The sequence below is a fragment of the Pseudorca crassidens genome, chromosome 9, assembly GCF_039906515.1.
Source record: "Pseudorca crassidens isolate mPseCra1 chromosome 9, mPseCra1.hap1, whole genome shotgun sequence".
Classification (NCBI taxonomy): Eukaryota; Metazoa; Chordata; class Mammalia; order Artiodactyla; family Delphinidae; genus Pseudorca; species Pseudorca crassidens.
In genome coordinates this window covers 87,704,383-87,725,559 of record NC_090304.1, presented here as the reverse complement: position 1 = coordinate 87,725,559, position 21,177 = coordinate 87,704,383, and the positions used below count along the sequence as shown (strand labels likewise).

Here is a 21,177-nt window from a genome sequence, read left to right as displayed (position 1 = left end):
GCCGTGTACCCAGTCCTGTTCTCTGTCCACAGGAAGCACACATGACTGTCAGCTCCTCCATGCCCTAGTTCTGCTGAGGCAGGCCCGGGCTCCCACAGGAGAGGGGTGGCTGTCTCATTTGGGATTCGATATTAGGGAGTCCAGTTGCCTTAGGCATAAGCCTAGATTCCCAGCATTAGCTTCATCAATGATAAAGGTGATCTTGTGGGCTTCACCTGCTCATTCTTTTGCTTTAATTCTGAATTGATTTCACCCAGTGCTTTTTACTTTAAACTTTATGAGCGTGATTATCGTCCGGAGGGTTTGTGAAACCACAGATGCTGGCCCCACCCCCAGAGTGTCTGATTCTCAGGTCAGGGGTGGCGCCCAAAGACGTGCACCTCTCCCAAGTACACAGGTGAGGCTGCTGGACCGGGGACCACACTTACAGACCTAGGGGGCGCCAGAATGGGAGAAGGAGTTCTGTTTACTGGTCCTGTTAAACCCTAGAACTGAATGTTCTCAAGGCTATCTGGGTCAGCCGGGCGCCCTTCACTCAACTGGGGCCAGCAAACACTCTTGGGTCTGTATAAGTAATTCTCGCAAATCAGTGTCGTCTTCTAGCCCACAGCCTTGGGCAGGAACAAATGGTTATGGATTATACTCATTTCTGTTCTAAGTAAAACACAAGATGATTCAATGCCAGCCATAAATCAGCCCTGAAATGCGGATTTAAAAACAGAATCCAAGATGTGTGTGTGGTTCTCCTTTGATAAAACCTTGCAGAGTGCCGTGCACAAATCAGCATTTAACTGGGACTTCTTGTTAATGCTGAAGCTACTGCATTGAAAAAACTTTTCATTGAAATATAAAGTAAAAACATTTGCAGTTTAGTGGACAGTGTGAAGAATCTTCACAAAGTGAATGCATTAGTGGAATCAGCACAAGACCAGAAAGAGAACATTTCTTCCCTCCAGAGACCCCTGTGCTTCTCTGTTACTAGATGCTCCTCCAAGGGTAAGTGCTGTCTTGAATTCTAACAGGAGAGCTAGGTTTTACTACTATGTTCTTTATATAAACGCAGTCATTCTGCTCATACTCTTCAGTGAATGGTTTCTTTTACTCAACAGACTCATGGATTCTTAAAAATCACATGCGTCCAGTGTGCCTTGTTGCTTACCTCTCGGCACTTCACTCTGGTCCCTCCGGCCACTGTTATGGGGCTGTGCCCTGCTCACCACTGTGCATTCCTGGCCCGCCTTCACCTGTCACAGCTGGGCTTCTCACCCCCAGGTCTTCCCGCAGGCTCTTGTCCCCGTTTCCATTAGTCAGAATGGACGGGGCTCAAGCCTGGTCCCCTACAACGCCCAGGCCTCTGAGGCTCGTCCCTTGCTCTGTGTGCATCTGGGGCCACGTTGCTCCCCGCGTCTCTGCAGGCACCTGGTTTTCCCTGCACCGTGCAGAACACATGGTTTCTTAGGCACTGTCGCAGGCGGGTAGAGACTGGGGACCCCCATGTGGGCTTCCCACCACCTGCCCCGGTGTGACACGTGTCTCTTCTGTTCGTATTTCACTGGTCAGAAATAGTCACATGGCCCCTCTTAGCTCCAGGGGGCCTGGGAGAAGTAGGGGAGCCCAGGGAATATTTGGTGAGCGTCACTATCTCTGCTACGCTGTTCGGTTGGACTTTTCCAGGCCAGAGTCTGTCCTCCTTTGCCCTCGGGCACTCACCACGCTCCCTCTCCTCTGCATTATCCTACAATATTTATATTCTCTACACCACTGGTTCTCAACCAGGGCAATTTGCCTCTCAGGGGACATTTGATAATGCTTGGAGACTTTTTTGTTAGGATCTGCGGATGTGTATGAGATACTGGCATCTAGCAGGGAGGGACCAGGGATGCTGGTAAACATCCTACAGTGTGGTCCCTCAAAGAATCACCCAGCCCCAGGAGTGCCAGACCCCCCCTGCTGAGAGCTCCACTGTCCCTGCTGCTGTTTCCCTTGTGCACGGATCTTGCGTTACTCCCAGCAGATCACGACGGCGTGGGAAGACAGCCAGGCTGGACTGTGGCCTGTGGCCTGTCCCTTCGAGGGGGCCACTAAAAGAAATGAAGTAGGTGACCAGGGTATGGAGTGGTGGTGGAGAAAGAAGGGGACAGGAACAGTTTACCCAACCTCCTCCTCAAGGACAGCAGGTCTGGGTGGAGCCCCTCACCTGCAGACCCTCACTGCACACAGGGCAACACTGACCTCAGGGGCCCCTGAGAGGAGCCGGGGCCCTGGAACATGAACACACAGACCTCTTGCACCCTGAACCTCTCGCATCTCTTTGGCACCACCTTTTTCCAGTGTGGTGGCTGGACCAAGGAGCCCATGTTAGCAAGTGTGAGTCATTACTCTTCCTGTCCTCACAGGGGACTGGCCTCTGTGGCCTGAAGTGAGACTCATTCTAATTCCAACTCTGCCATCTTCTGCTGTGTGAGTTTGGGTAACTCGTTTAACCTCTCTGGGCTTTACTTTCTATAAACAATAGAAAGTACTTTTTTTTTGGCTGTGTTGGGTCTTTGTTGCTGCATGTGGGCTCTCTCTAGTTGTGGTGAGTGGGGGCTACTCTTCGTTGCGGTGCACGGGCTTCTCATTGTCGTGGCTTCTCATTGTCGTGGCTTCTCTCTTGTTGCAGAGCATGGGCTCTAGGCGTGCAGGCTTCAGTAGTTGCAGCATGTGGGCTCTGTAGTTGTGGCTCACGGGCCCTAGAGCATGTGGACTTCAGTAGTTGTGGCATGCAGGGTCAGTAGCTGTGGCTTGTGGGCTCTAGAGCGCAGGCTTAGTAGTTGTGGCACATGGGCTTAGTTGCTCCATGGCATGTGGGATCTTCGCGGACCAGGGCTCGAACCCATGTCCCCTGCATTGGCAGGCAGATTCGTAACCACTGCACCACCAGGGAAGTCCCAGAAAGTACTTTTTATAAAAGAATAAATTGATTTTTACAACACATTTTTTTCTCCACAAATAAAGTCTGTTGGTCCTCAGAACCCATTTTTGGTTCCCTTTGGCTTAATTTAATGCAGCAGTGCTAGTCCTATCACCCTGGGGAGCCTGTTCACTTGGCCCAAAAGGTGACCTGAAGGTAGAAATGAAGAATTTGGGATGCGTGTCGAGGAGCATTTGTGCGTGACAATGGGGAACAAGGTCACCTGAGAGAAGGCGGCTCTTTCACTCATTCATCTGACAACTGTTTAGGATCATCCGCTGGGTCCCCCAGGCAGTGGTCTCAGAATGAGTGGTTGAAAGGGGTCCCTGGCCTCCCACTTCCCCTGGCACCAGGGCCAGGCCCAGTGGTGCCTCACTCGCCGATAATTCATGGTAGAATTGGAAGCTGCAACTTCGTCCTCCAGGAAAGCTGCTCAAGCAGCAAGCCCAGCTGCTGTGCCTTATCCCACCAGCTACCTTTCCCATGTTCTGTCCTTGTCCTGAAGCCACCAGGAGTGGGGGGGCGGGGGGGAGAGTGGGCTTTGGGAGGGCAGGGGGGGGCCTAGAGCCTACAGATGGCCACGTGGGGAGTGTTTGTACTCAGTCATCAAGTTCACTCTCACGTGTGCCCATGGGTCCAAGGTGTGAGGTGACTAACAATGCCTGGGAGTAAAAGCTGCCCTTTTCTTCAGGCTCCTGCTGGGGATGCTGGAGCTGATGGAAAATGACTCTGCTGGGGCTTCCCTGGTGGTGCAGTGGTGAAGAATCTGCCTGCCAATGCAGGGGACACAGGTCCGAGCCCTGGTCTCGGAAGATCCCACATGCCACGGAGCAACTAAGCCCGTGCGCCACAACTACTGAGCCTCTGCTCTAGAGCCCATGTGCCACAACTACTGAGCCCACATGCCACAACTACTGAAGCCCACGCGCCCAGAGCCCATGCTCCGCAATAAGAGAAACCACCGCAGTGAGAAGCCCGCGCACCACAAAGAAGAGTAGCCCCCGCCTGCCGCAACTAGAGGAAACCCGCGCACAGCAACGAAGACCAAACACAGCCCAAAATAAATAATTAATTAATTTAAAAAAAAAAAAGAAAATGACTCTGCTCTGGTAAATGTCACCCTCGTCTGTGTGGTGACCAGGCCTTGGACACCTCCCTTTCCTCGCTCTGTTGGGAGATGATAGCTCAGCTCTGGACTGCACAGCTGTGTCCTCACTTTGTCCATTGAAGGGTGAGAAACCCTTCAAATACACGTATCGTAACCCCAGGGCACAGAGCCCTTGACCCCACTGCCGGCCAAGCCCTGAGGCTCCAGCTCCCCGACCTCCTGTCCCCCCAGGACCAGGGCAGTGGAAGGGGCCAACCTCAAGTAGCTCATGGCTTCAGAGTTTGAACCTGCAGCCCCGCACCCCTGAGTGTGTGCAGCCTGGGTCCCAGCCACCACCTGAGCAGTGCTCACTCAGGTAGAGCCAGGCTCCCTCCCAGGTGATGCCTGCAATGTGATCTGTTCCTTCATCACACACGTATTGAGCAACCAAACATATCAAGCCCTTGCCTTCCTGGAATTCTGTTTCCAGCTGAGGAAGATGAGTAGTAAACATGCTACGTAGTGAGAAGGGCTGCGCAGAAATGGAGATGGGCCATGTCCCTGAGGGAGCGCCGGGGTTGCAGTTCTACTGGTGGTCAGGAAGGCCTCCCTGGGGAGGCGACACTGGAGTAGAAATTGAGAGGATCCATGCAGGTAGCTGGAGGATAAACCAGGCAGAGGGAAGCACAAGTCAAAAGGCCCTGAGATAGGAGGGTGCCTAGTTTTGTAGCTATAGAAGTAGCTAGAAGGCCAGTGCAGGGGCTGCAGTCCCACAGAGCAGAGCCAGGGTGATCATGGTGCTATTTGTTGTCCAAGAAGTGGCCTGGGGAGTGGGTGACAAGGGAGGATGGGACCTGCCATCCCAGAGGTGATGGGAGAGCGTGCCAGCTGGGAGCAGCCTCAGTTCTGGCCCACAGATTCTGGAAGGTGCAGTGCGGGAGGAGCAAGTCCAGGCCCAAAGCTGGAGGTGTTCAGGAAGTCCTTGGCCATATTGAGGGGACCGGGTGTAGTCTGACCTGGCTGCCACACAGAATGATGGGACCCGAAGGACAAGGCAGATCTACACATTTGACCTCAAATTTTGCAACTGGGTAGCTTTCGTCAAGAGCGGTGTGCAGAAGCCTAAGGATAAAGGGTGCCCTAGGGAGGGTTTTCAGTAGGGAAGTGACTGTCTCTATTTATAATATATATACAGAATATTCTGGCTGCTCTGTGGAGAGCAGGTTTGTGGGCAAAAGTGGAATTGGGACGATGAGGCCTTAATGTTCTAGAGAGAATTTATAGGCCAGGGAACTGACATTTGCTGGGCAGCCGCTCTGGGCCAGCGCAGGACTTTAGGGTGTGGCATTAGTCGCTACTCTGCCTCAGGCGCAGGGTTTTACTGTCATGAAGGCCCACGCGGCAATGCCCTTGTCAGCATCACCCGCATAAAGGGCCCAGTTTGATTGGGCTTCAGAGGCGTGTCCAGCCGTCCTCCGCTCCCGCCCACTGAACGGGCCTTGTTTCCACCCTCAGGCGGGCGGGCAGGCAATTGCAGCCAGCAGTCTCCCCATTGCCGACCTTCCCATCGTTTCAGCCTTCTCCCCAAGATCGTGATCCTGTGTCAAAATCTTCAGTACTTCTACTGGCCCAGGTATTGCCTGTTTGCGGGGACCTCAAACACGAATGGCTTCAGGAGCCAGGCATGACCTGATTAGGGGGTGCGGCCCTGGCAGGAGGCGGTCAGTGGAAAGCACCACAAGAAAGCTGTGCCCACGCGTGTGCATCCGGCATCCCACCAGGCTCGCGCCCCCCACTGGCCATTCTCAGTTTAAAGGCCCCCACCCTGAGTGTCTACAAGCTGGCCTCCCGTTCTCCTCTCCATGAACTCAGTCCTTCGGCCGCTCTGAACCTCTCTGTTTCTGTCCTCGGAAGTTGCTCTGTCACGTCTCCCCGCCCGGTCAGTTTCTTCTGACTTTTATATTTTCTGCTTCCCCAAAGCAGTCGACCTCTGGGACCCAGGTGCAAGGTTGCTTTCTTTGTGAAGCTTTCCTGTCTGCTGGGAGGTTGTCCAGGTGGAGGAGCCTGCAGGACACAGCCCAGAGGAATGAAAGCATTTGTAGTACACACTTTGCAGGGTCAGTGGTCACGGTGGGTGTTGGGGGACAGAGGTGCACTGGATATCACTGTGACGGGGGCTCTGAATATTGTAAGGAGTTCTGGCTGCGTCACACAGGAAGTGTGTGCGTGTCGGGTGTGGGGCTTCAAGGGCTTCTAAAGTGCTGGTTAACTCTGGTCTGGCTACAGGGAGGGGGTGGATCTGAGGGGGGCCGCATAGAGAGGCCGACCAGGGAAGCGGGGTTACTAGAGGCTGAGCCAGCACAGTGGGGAGGCTGGGCAGGAGGTGATGAAGTGAGATCTGGAAAGGGTGGCAGGGAGGCCTTGCAGAGCTGCTGTGTGTGCCCTGCAAGCTTTTGGGGGTGGTGGGGGAGGCAGAGGGAGGCTGGGGCCAGGCTCAGGGCTCTGGCTGGAAAGGGAATTCACGTCTTTCAGCCACTATTATGTCCCAGGTTCTAGTTCTTATTTGATTATACTGACACCTCTGGAAGGTGGGTAAAAAGATCCCCCTTTTTAATAGAGGAAGTAGCTGAGCCGCCTCGAGATTAAGGACCTGCTCAGGGTTGTAAGTGTGGCAACGGGGCACTAGGTTGGCAGCCAGGTCTGTGTGTCTCCAAAGCTGCTGCTCTGCCCACGCCTACCCTCCCTGCACCTTCCCGCCCAGGACTTAGCGCCGCTGTTCCCCAGGCCAGAGTGGCTGGACTCTCACCATTCCCTCTCGCTGGTTCCCTCCACCCAGCTCTCTGTGCTGTTAGCGTCTGTGCTTTGCCCCAGGCCCTAGGCACAGTATTACTGCCAACTACAAGTTTTTGCTTTACAACCCAAAAGACCCAATGTGTCTCAAAACTATTTCATTTCCCCTGGGACCGTACAGTTAGCCTCCGAAATGTTGGGTCTCTCGAGGGGAGTGCCGTGTGGACAGAGCTTACCGGTGGTAGCTGGGGAGGTGTTGCACTTTGACCCCAGGCAGAGCAGGGGAAATTGTCTTGTGCCTCCTATTCAGCAAAGGAGGCTCAGCAAGGCAGTCTGATGACACTGCTACCTGTTTAAGTGAATACACAGACCTGCAAGATGGGCCGCAACTTTGGAACCACACCCACAGGGCTCCCCAGGACCTGAGCAAGCGGGCTGTGGCGACTGCCCTCTAACTTCTGCTCGGGCCGCTAGAGCTGGGTTGCTCGATCCTTGAATGCACATATATTTTAACGACAGAACTAGAGCCTGTGGCTAGATTCAAAGGTTCCCTGAACCTTCCCTTTAACCACCTGGCATTTCCCACTCCCAATCTGGGAAGTGGCATCAGAATTCTGTATATTAAATTGTTCGAGGGATGGGGGGGGATCTTTCGGAGCCAGTCACCATCCTCTTCTTTCTTCTTTCCCCAGGCCCACGGCTACCTGGTGATCTCAGTCCCCAGGCAAACTCTGGCTGGGGAGGGTGAGGGGGCAGAGCTGAGGATGCTCACCTTTCTGGGTGACTCAGAAGCAGGAAGAGAGGGCAGGGCGTGTGAAGGCAAGAGCTCTGCTCCAGGGCCCGTAAGAGCCTGGGACTGGTGGCCCTATCACCCACGCTGCCCCTTGGGCCGGTGGCCTCGTCCAGGCCCTCTCTCGCCCCTCCCACAGCTCCCCGCCTGCCCGAGTTCCACATAATCCATGAAGTTGATCTTGGACTAGGAAGTGCATTTTTCTCCACCCCCCTCCCTGTGATTTCAGACTCAAGCAGCAGTAAGCGGCAGCTTGCAGCAAGTAACAGTGAGCGGTAGCTGGAAGCAAGAGCTTAGTTCCAGGACCGGGAGTCCTAACAACTAGACCACAGGGGCCAGCAGCTAGGGCCTGGATCTCTAGTTCTTGCCTGCCTTGTCAAGAATGAATTCAGGCGAGGAGGCAGAAGGTAAAGAGAAAAGTAAAAAGTTTATTGGAAAAGCAGAGTACATGCGGAAAGACACACGGGTGAACTCAGAGAGAGTGGCTCCTTTGGGAAGTTTAAGTCCTTTATAAGGGGGCATTTTCTCGGGCCTTCGTCTCCCTTCTGGCCAGTCATCTTGCTTTGTCCGCGAGCCACCGCCCCCCGCCCCCATTTGTCTCAGGACCCTCCCCTTAGGTGCGCACGCACCTCTCAGCCAAGATGGATCCCGATGTGTAGGCGTCTGAGAGAGGCAAGAGTCTCCACGGCCTGGAGTTGTTCCCTGACCCCCAAGGAGTCTTTCTGCGCATGTGTAGTGTCTCCCTTGCACCAAGGAGGGGGGAAGCGGAGATCCTTTGATCCTTTACTCAAACAAGGTTTTGCCCCTCTTTATTCTCACCATGACTGTTATCTTAAGGTGTCTACCAGAGACAAAGCTTGGCTGTTTACCCTGTCTCTCTGTCCTTGCTTCTATCTCAAGAGAGCAAACAGGAGGCTGATTTTAAATGTCTGACCTGGAGCCCACCTACCTCCTGTGTCAGGAAATGCAAGCAGGGGCCTAGTTCTAAGTGTCCGGCCTGAAGCCCACTTTTCCTGCCCCATGAAATGTAAATAGAAGGCCAGTTGTAAACGTCTAACCTGGAGCCCATCTATCTCCTGCCTCACCTGCTTTATAATTTACAGCATTGTAACGTGTGCTGCCTTCACAACTGTGCAAGGTGCTTTGTCATGCTCTCGTTAATTTGGTAACAGACAAAGCAAACCAATAAATCTCTAGAGTTTATTGAATGGCATTTCATGTACTTACAAAATTGTATTTGCTATCTCCCTTACTCTTTTCATATGCGTATTTGAAACAATTATTGAAATGAATGATAATTACATCTTTGGAGAGTGGAGGGGGAGCGGAGAGCTTTGAAGGCTGAGGTGGTGACAAAACCTGTGCCCGGGACTCGAGTGTCTGGTGCCAGCGGCCCGAGGGTGGAGGGCGCCCTGTGCTCTTGAGCCTAGCCGCTCCGGCCTCGGGACCAGAGCGCGGGAGGCCAGGGGTCGGGCGGACCGGAAGTGCATAGCAATATTTTATTTCCCCTTCTTTCAGTATTCTGTCCCTCATCTGGCTCTCCTGGGGACCTGGGGAGGGAATTTGTTCAACCACCTAATTAAACTTTTCTGTTTCTAATCTCATGCTGAATTTGTGCAAATAGAAAGCATGGGAAATGCAAATGGCAGCTGCCTCACATAAAAGGTGCTGTGTGTGCAGAGGGCATTGTCAGGAGTCTGAAAGCGAAATGGGGCTTCTCAAAAGACACCCGCGAAGGGCTCTGTGCACGACTGGAAACATTAGAAATGAATGTACTGCCTTTTACTCTCGAGGCCTACAAAGAGCTCTGAGGAGTGAAGGCAGGGGTCCAGACTGTAAAACAGCTTCCTTCCACCACAGAACCCATTAGTCTTGCTCATTGGAGAGGCTGCAGGTCTGTGCGCTGAGCCTGGCAGCTAGCTTGGGTCCTGGGCCAGGGCTGTCCTCACAGACCTCCGGACAGGCAGCTCTCTGGGTAAACTTCCTTCCCACGCAAGAGCCATCTTTGTCATTAAGCTACACGAACGAACGTGGAAGGTGGCCGGGGTCGGGGGGGGTCTAGTGAAGCAGAGGAGCAAAAGTTCTAGTTCAGTTTTCCGGGCCTTGTCCTGCCCCCAGGTAAGTCAGCATGTTTAAGAATGTGCAGCTACAGTGCCGCTGGTGATCATTCCTCAGACCCAAATTCTAATAAAATACACACCAAGGATGATCATGGGCCCATTCCTATTACTGTCTTCCAGCAGAGTAAAGAGAAAAAAGGATTTTGGAAGCATGCAGAGAGGCATTTGCCTTTGAGCAAGTGCTTTAAAGTCAGTCTTCTCATTTCTAAAATAGGGATCATGCCTATTTCATGGGATTTTAGTTTAACTTATCCGTAGTTAATCTAAAACCTTCACATGTGAGTGGTCTCCCCACCAGCCCTATCTCTCCAACTTTAAGAGCAGCAGTTAGTTATAAACCAGGAGGAAATAAGTTGAAAACAATCACCCAATTTCATCTGACACCTCCCTGGAAATGTGCATCATCCACCTGAGACCACAGAGCACCGGCTTCTCTGTCCAGACTGGCTTTGCAGATTCTGATAGTGAGGGACCAACATCCCCTTCCACTCAGGTCAGGGGAGAGGGGTGCACACAGGTCTGCCAAGTGTCATCTTCAGGAGCAAAACTGGAGCTCAGAGGGGGGTCAGTCATGCGGCCCACAGCCTACTGAACTGTGAGCTTCTGGAAAGGTGGACTTCTGTCTTATCATTGTTATTTTTGTTATTCCATTTATTTCCCCATTAAGATATTATACCCTTGAGCCAAGAAGGGCCTAACAACAGGGGTAGCAAGGACATTGGGTGCCAAGAACTCTTTAAAATGTCACTCCTGAAAGGCCTGTGGGCATGGAATATATATTACACTGATGGCTAAAATCCAACTCCTCTGCAACATAACGTATAGATAGGAAGGCTCTCATGAAAACATCTGAAAACGACTATGTATAAGCACCTCGCGTTCACCTAACAATGGCTGTAGTTTATTAAATGCACACTATGGATCTACCTGTTCACAGGGTTGACTCATTTAGTCTTAACAAACCTAGGGTTTGGGCCATTATTACCTCCGTAACTTGCCTGTCTCTGCCTGTAGGATGTGTGCAGTGGGATCAAGCCTCCAGAGGCTGTATTCTTAATGCCCAGGTTGATGGTTGCATGTAGAGAGAAATACATTTTTTAAAAAGGTTCCTTCAAAGATCTTAAAAGAAAACCTTCTTTAAACTGTTGAAAGACTAAAAAAAATCCTTATAAAAGCCTTAAAACACCAAATGAACATCATTAACTCAAAAACAGCATCAAAGACTGAGGGCATAAATGCTATAAAGTACATACTTTAACTAATGAGAGGCCCAACTAGAGGCATTTTGTTTTGTTTTGAATAAATTCACCATTGCAGTTGCTTTTTACAGTCTCCTCTTCCCAAACGTTACTTGATTCATCAATGTGTATGAATCCTTCCTCTTTAGACAAAGGTACTTACTAGGTGGGGGAGAAATAAACTATTAGCTCTAGTCAGCACTGTAGCCTAATCTCATATTCTCCAATATTCTGAGCTCAGATTCTCCCACCTAATACTTCTTGTGGATCTGCTGAGTTCCCTGCCAACCACAGCTGAACATCAATAATCAAATCTGCTGACAAAGCGGAAATAAGTTACCTAGATGCATAAGACCCCAGTTAAACAGTTTAAGTGGGAAAAAAGAGAATACCCGACTATGGCAAATAGCAACTTTAGGAAAAAAAAAAGTAAGAAAAGCAAAAGTCTGAAAAGCATCGAGGGAAAGAGATCTGTCATCTGAAATAAAATGGTTTCTTCTACACTGACACAGGACATAAGTATGTTAAAGCATGCAGATCGTGAGATCATTTCAGAATTGTGACCATATCTGAAATGGAAAATTCCTAGGAGGTCACAAAAGAAACGAAGTGAACCTATTGGGGGCAGCATTAGTAAGATACTAAACTTGATTCATGCAAGAAGAGATGCAGAAACTAGAAAGATCTATAAAACAAAGACTCACTGATGGAAATGATTAGAACCGTAAGGTAGGACTAGTTGTCTTTGGCATTTAATTTCGATTTTCATATGAATTAATTACGGTTCTAACATAACCATTGATACTGAATGTGTGCTTGTCCTACAGAGGACGCCTGTGTCACTAGCCACTGAACGCAGGGAGGCCAGCCGTGGGACTAGGGAAGGACGCTTTTACTTATGTGGTGTCTGTGCTGCTGCATGTCCAGTTTTTCATGAAACAAAAACAAACCACCATAAGAAAAGTGAATTTTTTAATGTTTTTTCTCAGTGGCAGAATCACATAGCTGTTTTTATTCGGATTTCCAGTAGGTCTAAAATACCGCTTTTTGGAGTTGTAAAAATCCCATTACACAAACACACAGAACAGGCATAGGATAAATAGAATCACATCAGTTTATCAGACGGTTGCTCTAAACATATTCTTTGTCTTATTTTCTTATAAGAAAAGTTTGAAGGATCAAATTGGAACTTGTACGCTCAGCAAACAACTCTGGTTTGGGAGGAGAAAACCTAGAAGGAAAAGATAAAAGCAGTAACTGGGTTCACTGGCAATGCCGTGTCCACATCTCTGCGGAAGTGTGCATGTGTGTATTAGCTGGGACGTTTATAATTTCCAAAAACTTTAGGAAATCTAAAACATATTCTTTATAAAAACAAACCATTGCTCTTCAATGTCTTTTTCCCTTGAGGCACAAGCTCCTTCAAGAAAGGGGTCAAAAGCTTTAATGAATAATTTGTTATTCACCTGAAATATCTGGACAGAAAATTGGCAAATTGGGTACATGGTTTAAAAAATTTTACACATTCTGTAAAATTGAATTGAAACATGCACAGACTTTTTTTTTTTTTTTTTTTTACTGCCCAATTGTCAAGTGGTCAAAACCTTAAATTGTTTTTAAATCCTTTAAAGACTAAAGACCTTAGGGAAAAAGCTGCTTCCAACACACGAAAGTGTTATTATAACGGAAGCAGAAAGCAGGTGAACAGAAGGCATTAAAGAAAAAAAATTAACCATTTAAAACAGTAAACACCTGTTAAAAGCTAGAGTTATATTCCAATCCTAAAAGAAAGTATAATTACTTAAGTGGATGGCAATGTTCAAAACTTTACTGTTCCGGTGGAAATGATATTACGATGTTAACACAATTTATGAAGCACTGTGAATGAACATGCTCAGTGGTGTGTACTCCAATGAATTTAAAAATCACACAGGATAATGTTAAGAATATCATTCACCAAGGACAGTCCTAAAGTGTCTTAAAAAAATCTATACTAAAGGTTTGGACAGAGAAAGCAGGGATACACTTTGTTTCCTATAAAGAGAGTCACAATACAGCAAGTGCACTCACAATTACACTAGTCACAATTTTTAATTTTACAGAATAAAGTTACAGTATGTAAACTTACAATATATTGATCTACTTTAAAACCATTTTTGATCTGTCATTTTTTAGAAATCAAAAACTAGCAGAAAAATGTAACTGATAAATGCAGTCTTTACAATATTTTATGGCCAATTATATGCTAATTTTCAAAACACAACAGAATTTTTGGTCCATTAGGCCCTTAAAAAAACAAAAGGCAGGTAAGGATTCCCATTTATCAGTAGAAATAGAAAGGTCATGAAAAAACTCCAATAATTATTACAACATCTTTTTACACAATGCTTTTTTTGGGTGGTTAAACACAAGAAATATCTCTAATAAATAATGGGTGTGACCAGGCGAAAAACATAAGTGGATTAAGATGCTTTCATATGTGACTGTCTCACAAATCTTTCGAAGGCCATCAATAACGGATTTTCTTTGAATGCCAACTAAAATATAATTATTATTTCTTACGTTAACATATTTCAGGATTTACTGCTTAACATGCCTGTTTTTCTCCCTCTAGGGCAGGAATCAGCAAACTATGGCCCACAGGCCAAATCGGGCCTGCCGCCCCTTTCTGTAAAATAAAGTTTCATTGGCATACAGCCACACTCATTCACTTATATATTTTCTGTGGCTGCTTTTACACCGTAAGGGCAGAGGTGAGTGGTTTATAGAGACCATATGATTCTCAAAGCCCTGGATTATTTACTATCCCATCCTTTACAGAAAAAGCTTGTCAACCCTTGCCCTAGGGGGTTTCCCAGAGCAATCTAAAATAACGCATATGTTTCTCTACTTTTATGAACACTCTGCTTTCTCTTCTTCAAATGCACGTGTGTAGTTCATGTATTTTATACTTCATTTTATTTGTTGGTGTATACCAAAGAAGCTCAACATCCCAGCTGAGTTCCCATGTTTAACATATTTGGAACATAACTGATCTCTCTGGCCATAACCTGTTTGATTCCAGGTCACTCAGGAATTTTCCAGGAGTTGGAGGATAATAAAATGGATGAGCCACATCTAACAGAATGGCCGGGAAACTGTACATCTTATTTTATCTTGAATAAGGAAGTTGAATAGCAAAAAGAATAATAAAAACCAAATATCCCTTAGGGTATATGCCATTAAGTCAGGGGAAAAACAGCTCAAGCGTTTTCAAAACACACACAAACATATCCAGGGCCATCTTCCCACCTATTACAAACTAATGACTACAACATAGAGTATATTTGTTTTATAAATATATTACTGTCTATATACATATAGATACGTCCATAAAAGACATGTTAAATAATTATCTGTATAAGCAATACTACTTTAAGTTTTTTTTCTGTGTTTTAAAATTACACATTCTATTAAAATTATCAAAATAATTCTTTAAAAATACCAGGAATAAAGCCAGTAAAGAGTTGCTTTCCATTCAAGTGGTTCTAAATCTTATCATTGGTCATCCAGACTCCAGACTTGGTTGTCCATAACTCAAAGAAACAGTTTAATTAAGGAAAACTTAGCCATCAAAAGCGTAACATTCTCCCATTTTTAATACTTCTTAACAAATATGTATGCATGTATGTATATATATATAAAAACACTCTTTTTAGTTATATTACATATTCTCATAAATGAATTTTCATAAAAACACAAAGTTCAAGTTTCTACCAGTATCAAATATTTTATACTGGTGTGCATTTCTTTCAAATGTTTAGGTCAATGACAAACTCTATGAGGATACAGTGATCACAAAAAGGAAATTGAAAACTTAGATGTCACATGCAAGAAAGGAGGAAATACTAAGGGCCAGAATTTGGCCAGTTGGGTACTACTCCCTCTGTACTAAGACACAGAGACAACAAACCGGCTAGTTACTGTGTAAAACAGTCAACTGTCAATTATTCAGGGGCAGAATATTCCAATCTGAATCCTCCTCTTCTATCAGTTGACCACTTCTACTACTTACTAACATACCTCTCTCCGGTTATTTGTTAGCAAGTCTGAAGATACGATTAAGGTGAAAGTTTTGGCTAAAATGAAGTTTTGGGATCAGCTCTGAATTTAATTAATGATGGATCCTTTTACTTATTGCTTTAGATAATTAAGAAATTGCTGCATCTAAAGTCAGCCAAATATCTCATTCTTAAGCTCTGAAAGCAACATCGGTGCTTCAAAAAAAAAGCGCGGGTGGGGTGGGACAAATTTCCTGTTGACATAAGAAAACTATTTCTTAACTCACAGTCAACTACACTGCAGGATTTCAGCGTGACTATTCAGAGCTATTCACGTCAGGCCACGTGGCGGCAAGCCCCACTGTTTTTTCATAGTCTAAAATCCGGAAAGCAATGAGAGCTACTTAGCTACAGACATGAGGAGGTCAAATTAAAGGGTGTGTTACACATTTCACCGAAGACCTCATTTAAAGAAATTTCATAAAATTTGGCAGAATCTTCAAATAATTCAAATGCAAAAATTAAGAAAATGGAAGCAAAACCTACTTGTACAATTTAAAAATGATTTCATACTAAAAAAAAAAAGCAAGCTTAGAATAAGACTGAGATGAAAGGTACTCCACGTTTGTAACTCTACTTTTGGCACTGGGTTAGCATCTACATTAAACTTGTTACAGAGAGTGACCGACAAAATCAGGAGAACGATTTCACAAGTGAGCAGGTCGCTCAGAGGACGCCTCGGTGGGTCCATGCGGCCGTGCCCGTATCCTCTGCGGGCGCAGCGAGGAGCACCTCACCTAGCAGGCGGCAGCAGCGACTGTGAACCCCACTTTCCTGAATTAGGTTTGCTGAACATGGTTCAGATTATTGGATATGTCAATATGCACAATGCCTTTTAGAAGCATTTACTGTAACCCAAATCCTACTTCATGCGACACACAGTGTCACACGAGTAGTGAAAATGTTGTCCTAGTCAAAGGTGCTTGGACGTTATTTTCAGGCAGCATTTTACCTTTATTTTAAGTTAAGTTCACGCTAGATAAGTTTTAGGAGAAAGAAAATGCCAATAAATTCATTTAATATATTTTAATATATAAAACTAAGACAGACACTTTTATTTACCTAAATTGTTTTTATTTTCTACCCTATTCTAGACCTCAATTTTACTTTAAAAATTTGTATTTAAATAAGGGATAAAATGTTGCCCAAAAGTCTAATCATAGTTACACATCTGTGTTTTAACTAGATCTACAAATCAAAATAGTTCTTATAGTTAAAAAGATACAATTTGTATCAACAGTAAAAGGTACTTTCTGGTTTTTCAGGGCTTTACTTCAAACTGTAGCAGGTAGAATAATAAGGATAACCAGGGCATCTAGGCACACTCCAGAAACAGATCGGAATGCGTCTGTTACACTAAGTAAAACTCAAAAACTGGAGGCAGCGGTGAAGTCGTGTCAGTCACACAATTGTCTGCCACTGATTGCATCATCTCTCTTCTAACCAGCGACAGAAACGAATCCACGCTCAGCAAAACCCATGACTTTGAAACCAGAAATATCCCTTACTAATACGAGAACAGACTTTAGTCTGTATCTAAAACTACACTATTTGTGGCAAGAATCTGGCCTTAATAATATAACAGGCCCCCCCAAAAAACTACCTTCAGGAAAATGGAAAATATACAGTATTTTACAAAAATTTTAAGTTACCATTTACAACTCCTGCATCACCATTTCTATAGTGCAGTATCAATAAATGTTGCATATCCTCAACACATAAAACCACCTCAGGCCAGCCTTGATAAATAGCAGGAAAGCTAAAGGGTATATTAAATAAAAAAGTTGCATTGAGAATGATTAGATTCGTTAAAAACAGGCAAGTACTGCAAAAGGGTTATTTTATCCAGTATTGTGCCCCAAAACAAAAAGACAAACACATTAAAAAATACAGGTTAATGGAAGTCTAGGAATTCAATTCCATTTCTACTGTCCAGAAGCACATCATAGCTGGATAACAAAGCTCTAAACTGTAACAGTTGATGGCTTTTGCCTTTTTTATAAAAAAAAAAAATGGAAACAATTTTTTCCATTGATTGCATCTGCTTTCCTTTAAATCAACCATATTAAATTAACAAATTACTTAACACAGAAAATCCAAACGAAAATAAAACAACGAAAAGTGCCATACTGTAAATCATTCTAATATATACTGTTACCCATTTCAACATAAACTGGTAACTTTCATTTTGTTTAAAATATAAAGTCAGTACTGTAGTATATCTTTGTTTCTATAAATAATGATTATAGCACAAAGAAGCCCACTTTCCCCAAATAAAAATAACTTAAAAAGCTGTAAAAGATTCCAATTATGCTTGGCTTGAAAAAATAGTTTGCTAGGTCTAGTCAAATGTTCAACATTCTAAAGGTATTGTAATTGCTTGCAATTGATAGACAAACACCAAGTTAATAAAACATGAAACAAGGATAAAAAGTGCTGCATATAAACCCCTGATGCACCAAAGATTAATATCAAAGATCACAGATACATCTAATAAATCAAACTGGAAAAATCTCCAGCCAAGGATATAGCTTTAAAAAGGAAATATTAAAAAAAAGTTTGAATGTAAAGCAATCCCGTGATACTTCCACTATGTGGGGCTATACATACAGATTCCATGATACAGTATTTCACATAAATGGATACTATATAACCTCCTTGCTGAGAAGGAGATCACATGTGCTATTGTAGCAAACCTCCCTCAGCATTTGAGCTGAACAAAAAACTACTAAACACCACAAAGATGCATCATCTTTCAATAACCCAGCTGTGATTTCTCCACTAAAATGGCTGCAGCCAGCTGCTGGGCGTCTGTCATGTGAGGGTTCCTTTTCATGACAATTCTCACAAGGTCAGGTGGGAAGATGTTGCACAAGTTGATATAAATCTTTTCTCGGCTGTCTTGGTACCTGGGGGGGTCTTGCGGCACTCCGCAGTACGGGATGCGCCAGGTGGGCTCCGGCTGCTCAGGGAGGCTCTGGAAGGTGAACTGCTCGTAACACGGCTGCGTGGAGGTGTCAGGCAAAGAATAAGTCTGCCGGTAGCCGTACACATCGATCCCGTAGCTCTGCCTATCCCAGCTTCCCAGCCCTTCCTGGCGGGTGTAAGGCTTTCTTTGTCTGGAAGGAGAACTGTCATACAGCCGAGAGTCAGAAATGCTGTCTATTCTCGTGGCCACCAAGGACCGCCCCAGGTGTGGTGCCTTCGAGTGCGCTGAACTCGGAGGAGACGGGTAATCGCCAGGATAGCTGGACCGGGCCCCCACGGCGGCGTGCTGCAGGTGCACGGCCAGGTGTGGGAGGGGAGGTTTGTGATGGTACTTTGGTTCTTCGTGACTGTAACTCTGCACTCTGGTTAAGGGGTCGTGGAAATTCTGCAGGAAGGGCTGAGAATTAAGGCGGCTGTGAGGGTGCATGTGTTGACACTTCAGATTCTCCTCCAGCTGCGGGTCAGGAGAACTGACATAGGAGCGGTCACTGTACCCCACATACGAGTCACTGCTCCCGCAGCTCATGCTCCCTTCACTGCTGCAGTCAGAGGCGACAGAGCTTATCCTATAGTCTGTGTCTAAGGAGAAACGCCTTTCAGGACTTCGTGGGCCTGAGATACTCAGATTTGAATATGCATTCAACATGGAATAATATCCGATGTCGACAGGCGAGTCACATTTTGGATACTGTTCATAAGGCATTGGCGTTCCATGATTTTTGGTTGCCATCAACATTGGAGGATATTGTCCCTGTGATCTTTGATCCTGAGGTGGGAAATGAACTCCAGATGGAAGGCCATTGCTTAAAGATGTAGTGCTTTGGGGTTTTGCGGTAGAAGTAGCCGGTATACTAACTAAGGAAGGTACAGACCTGGTTTCCAGTTTGTTTTTGGTGGGAAGCTTTTCCTCTAGGTCTTGGTAGACTTGAGTCCTTATGCTTGGATCCGATTGCCTCTTTGGAGCACCTCGCTTAACATCGGAAGTGCTGTCGGCTTTAGTGCTGCAGGGGACACTGTTGCTTTTCACCAGTCCTCCTTCATTTGCAGTTTTGGCTGCTGTGTTTCTAGACATGGCACGCAGTTCATCAGCCACTGACCGCTGAGGCTGACTGCCCCTTTCTGGATGATAATATTTGCACTTGTGTCCATAGGTACACTTCTTTCCTGTGAAGAGTAAAATCAGTTAGGCAAAGGGCCATTCATTCCATCAGACCCTGGACACCCAGTGTGGCACTGCTCTTTTAACGTGAAGAAGAAACAAGGGCAGAAATGAAAGCTGTGCTCACTGCTACTCCGCTACTTGTTTCTGAGAAATGCCGCCTTTCAGTCTTCCCCCGTCGGCACTATCAAGAGCAATAAGAAAGTTGGCTGAATGAGTAACAATCACCTCCAGAGTTTTGGTTAATACCCTGTGTCCTTAATTCCTACCTGCCTCTTCTCTTCCACTATGACTCTGCAATCAGTAGGACATTCTGTTTTGCAGAACATAATGTACTGCCGTGATGTGAAAAAACCAAGCTAATCTGATGTGTAGCTAGATGAAAGAACTCCAAATTTTTATCTGCCTGAAAACTTACTTCATGTAGAGTTAACCAAAACCATGTTTTAATTCAGGGAAATGCATATGTGTTGAACCCAGCTAGGTAAAAGTAATAATTTTTTCACATAGACTTTTTCTTAAATTTAATTACATTCAAAAGAACCACATACTATATGCCATCCAAATTTATTTTTAACAGCAAAAGTTTAACAATATATTGTGTTCTAAAGGCATGTATTAAATACTCATAAAGAAAGTTACCATATGGACAAGGCTGCTTTTTGTGTTCAGGAACAATAGGTTTCTTCCTCAGAAAATTATCCAGGCTTGGACCATGTCTGCCAAGAGGGTCATCTGGGGGCATGAACCTGTCATGGATATAATACAAAATTATACCTAAGTAGGAGGCTGACAATTTAATTCTAAAGACAGAGTGTAAAGATTATTCACCCCAAGGTATTTTTTTGAAATTTTAATCCAAGTATTTTGATTCAACATTTATAGGATAGGGACTTCCCTTGTGGCGCAGTGGATAAGAATCCGCCTGCCAATGCAGGGCACACGGGTTTGAGCCCTGGTCCGGGAAGATCCCACATGCCGCGGAGCAACTAAGCCCACGCACCACAACTACTGAGCCTGTGCTCTAGAGCCTGTGAGCCAAAACTACTGAGCCTGTGTGCCACAACTGCTGAAGCCTGCGCGCCTAAAGCCCATGCTCTGTAACAAGAGAAGCCGCCACAGTGAGAAGCCTGCACACCACAACGAAGAGTAGCCCCAGCTCGCCACAACTAGAGAAAGCCTGCATGCAGCAACGAAGACCCAACACGGCCAAAAATAAATGAATAAATTTAAAAAGATAATAAAACATTGATAGGATAAAAAAACAGTACAGGAAGTTTTCTTTTCTTAATGAAAACAAAATTAAAATGTTTCAAGCTGAACCTGTATTTGTTTTAATTCAAGTAAGTTTTGAGCCTACCATGTTCTAATTAATTCTTCCTTTTCTTAGTCTTGGAATTTTGTAAGGACTTTAGAAAATGACTACAATGACATTTTAGGAGAAGTTTTATGAACATTAATCTTGTGAAGCAATATGAGGCAGGTGGGCGCCAGGAGGATCAGCTGAGGGACAGAAGGGAGAGGTGGGAGAGAGGAACGGGAAGACTGAAACTACCCAAACATCTAGTACATGTTGGACACCCTGCACACGTCACTACATCTCATCCTCACAATTTACCCTTGAAGTGTTAGTTCCACGTTACAGATGAATACACTTTTCTAATCTAGGCTTAGATGAATTGAGTATTTTTATCTCTGTTCACATGGCCTAGTCAAGATTCAATTTGTCTAATTCCACATTCATTCTCTGCCCCCTATAATAAGGTACTTCTCAGCTGAGATAGAAAAAAATCTTACGGAAATAAACTTATTATTTTGGATTGATTGTCCAATGGAAGCAAGAATTCATGGCATGAATACTGTAACAAGGTTATGATTGCAGTTTGACTACTAGTTATGTCACTGTTTGAACATGAAATAAACCAAGTGTTTACCCATAAAATGTGAATAAT

At 45.5% G+C, this 21,177-nt stretch overlaps 1 protein-coding gene across 4 annotated transcripts in view; it reads right to left on the bottom strand.

Annotated features, from left to right (window-relative positions):
* Positions 1-11,933: 11,933 nt before the first annotated feature.
* Positions 11,934-21,177, bottom strand: part of ZC3H12C (zinc finger CCCH-type containing 12C) — a 70,239-nt gene continuing 60,995 nt past the window's right edge. For all 4 annotated transcript variants that reach the window (XM_067750962.1, XM_067750964.1, XM_067750965.1 and 1 more), the window contains 2 exons: positions 19,868-19,974; positions 11,934-19,230 (listed from right to left, as the gene is read on the bottom strand). In XM_067750962.1, coding sequence (XP_067607063.1) covers positions 17,834-19,230; positions 19,868-19,974 — 1,504 coding nt within the window. In that variant the 3' untranslated portion in view covers positions 11,934-17,833. The remainder of the gene's footprint in view (positions 19,231-19,867; positions 19,975-21,177) is intronic.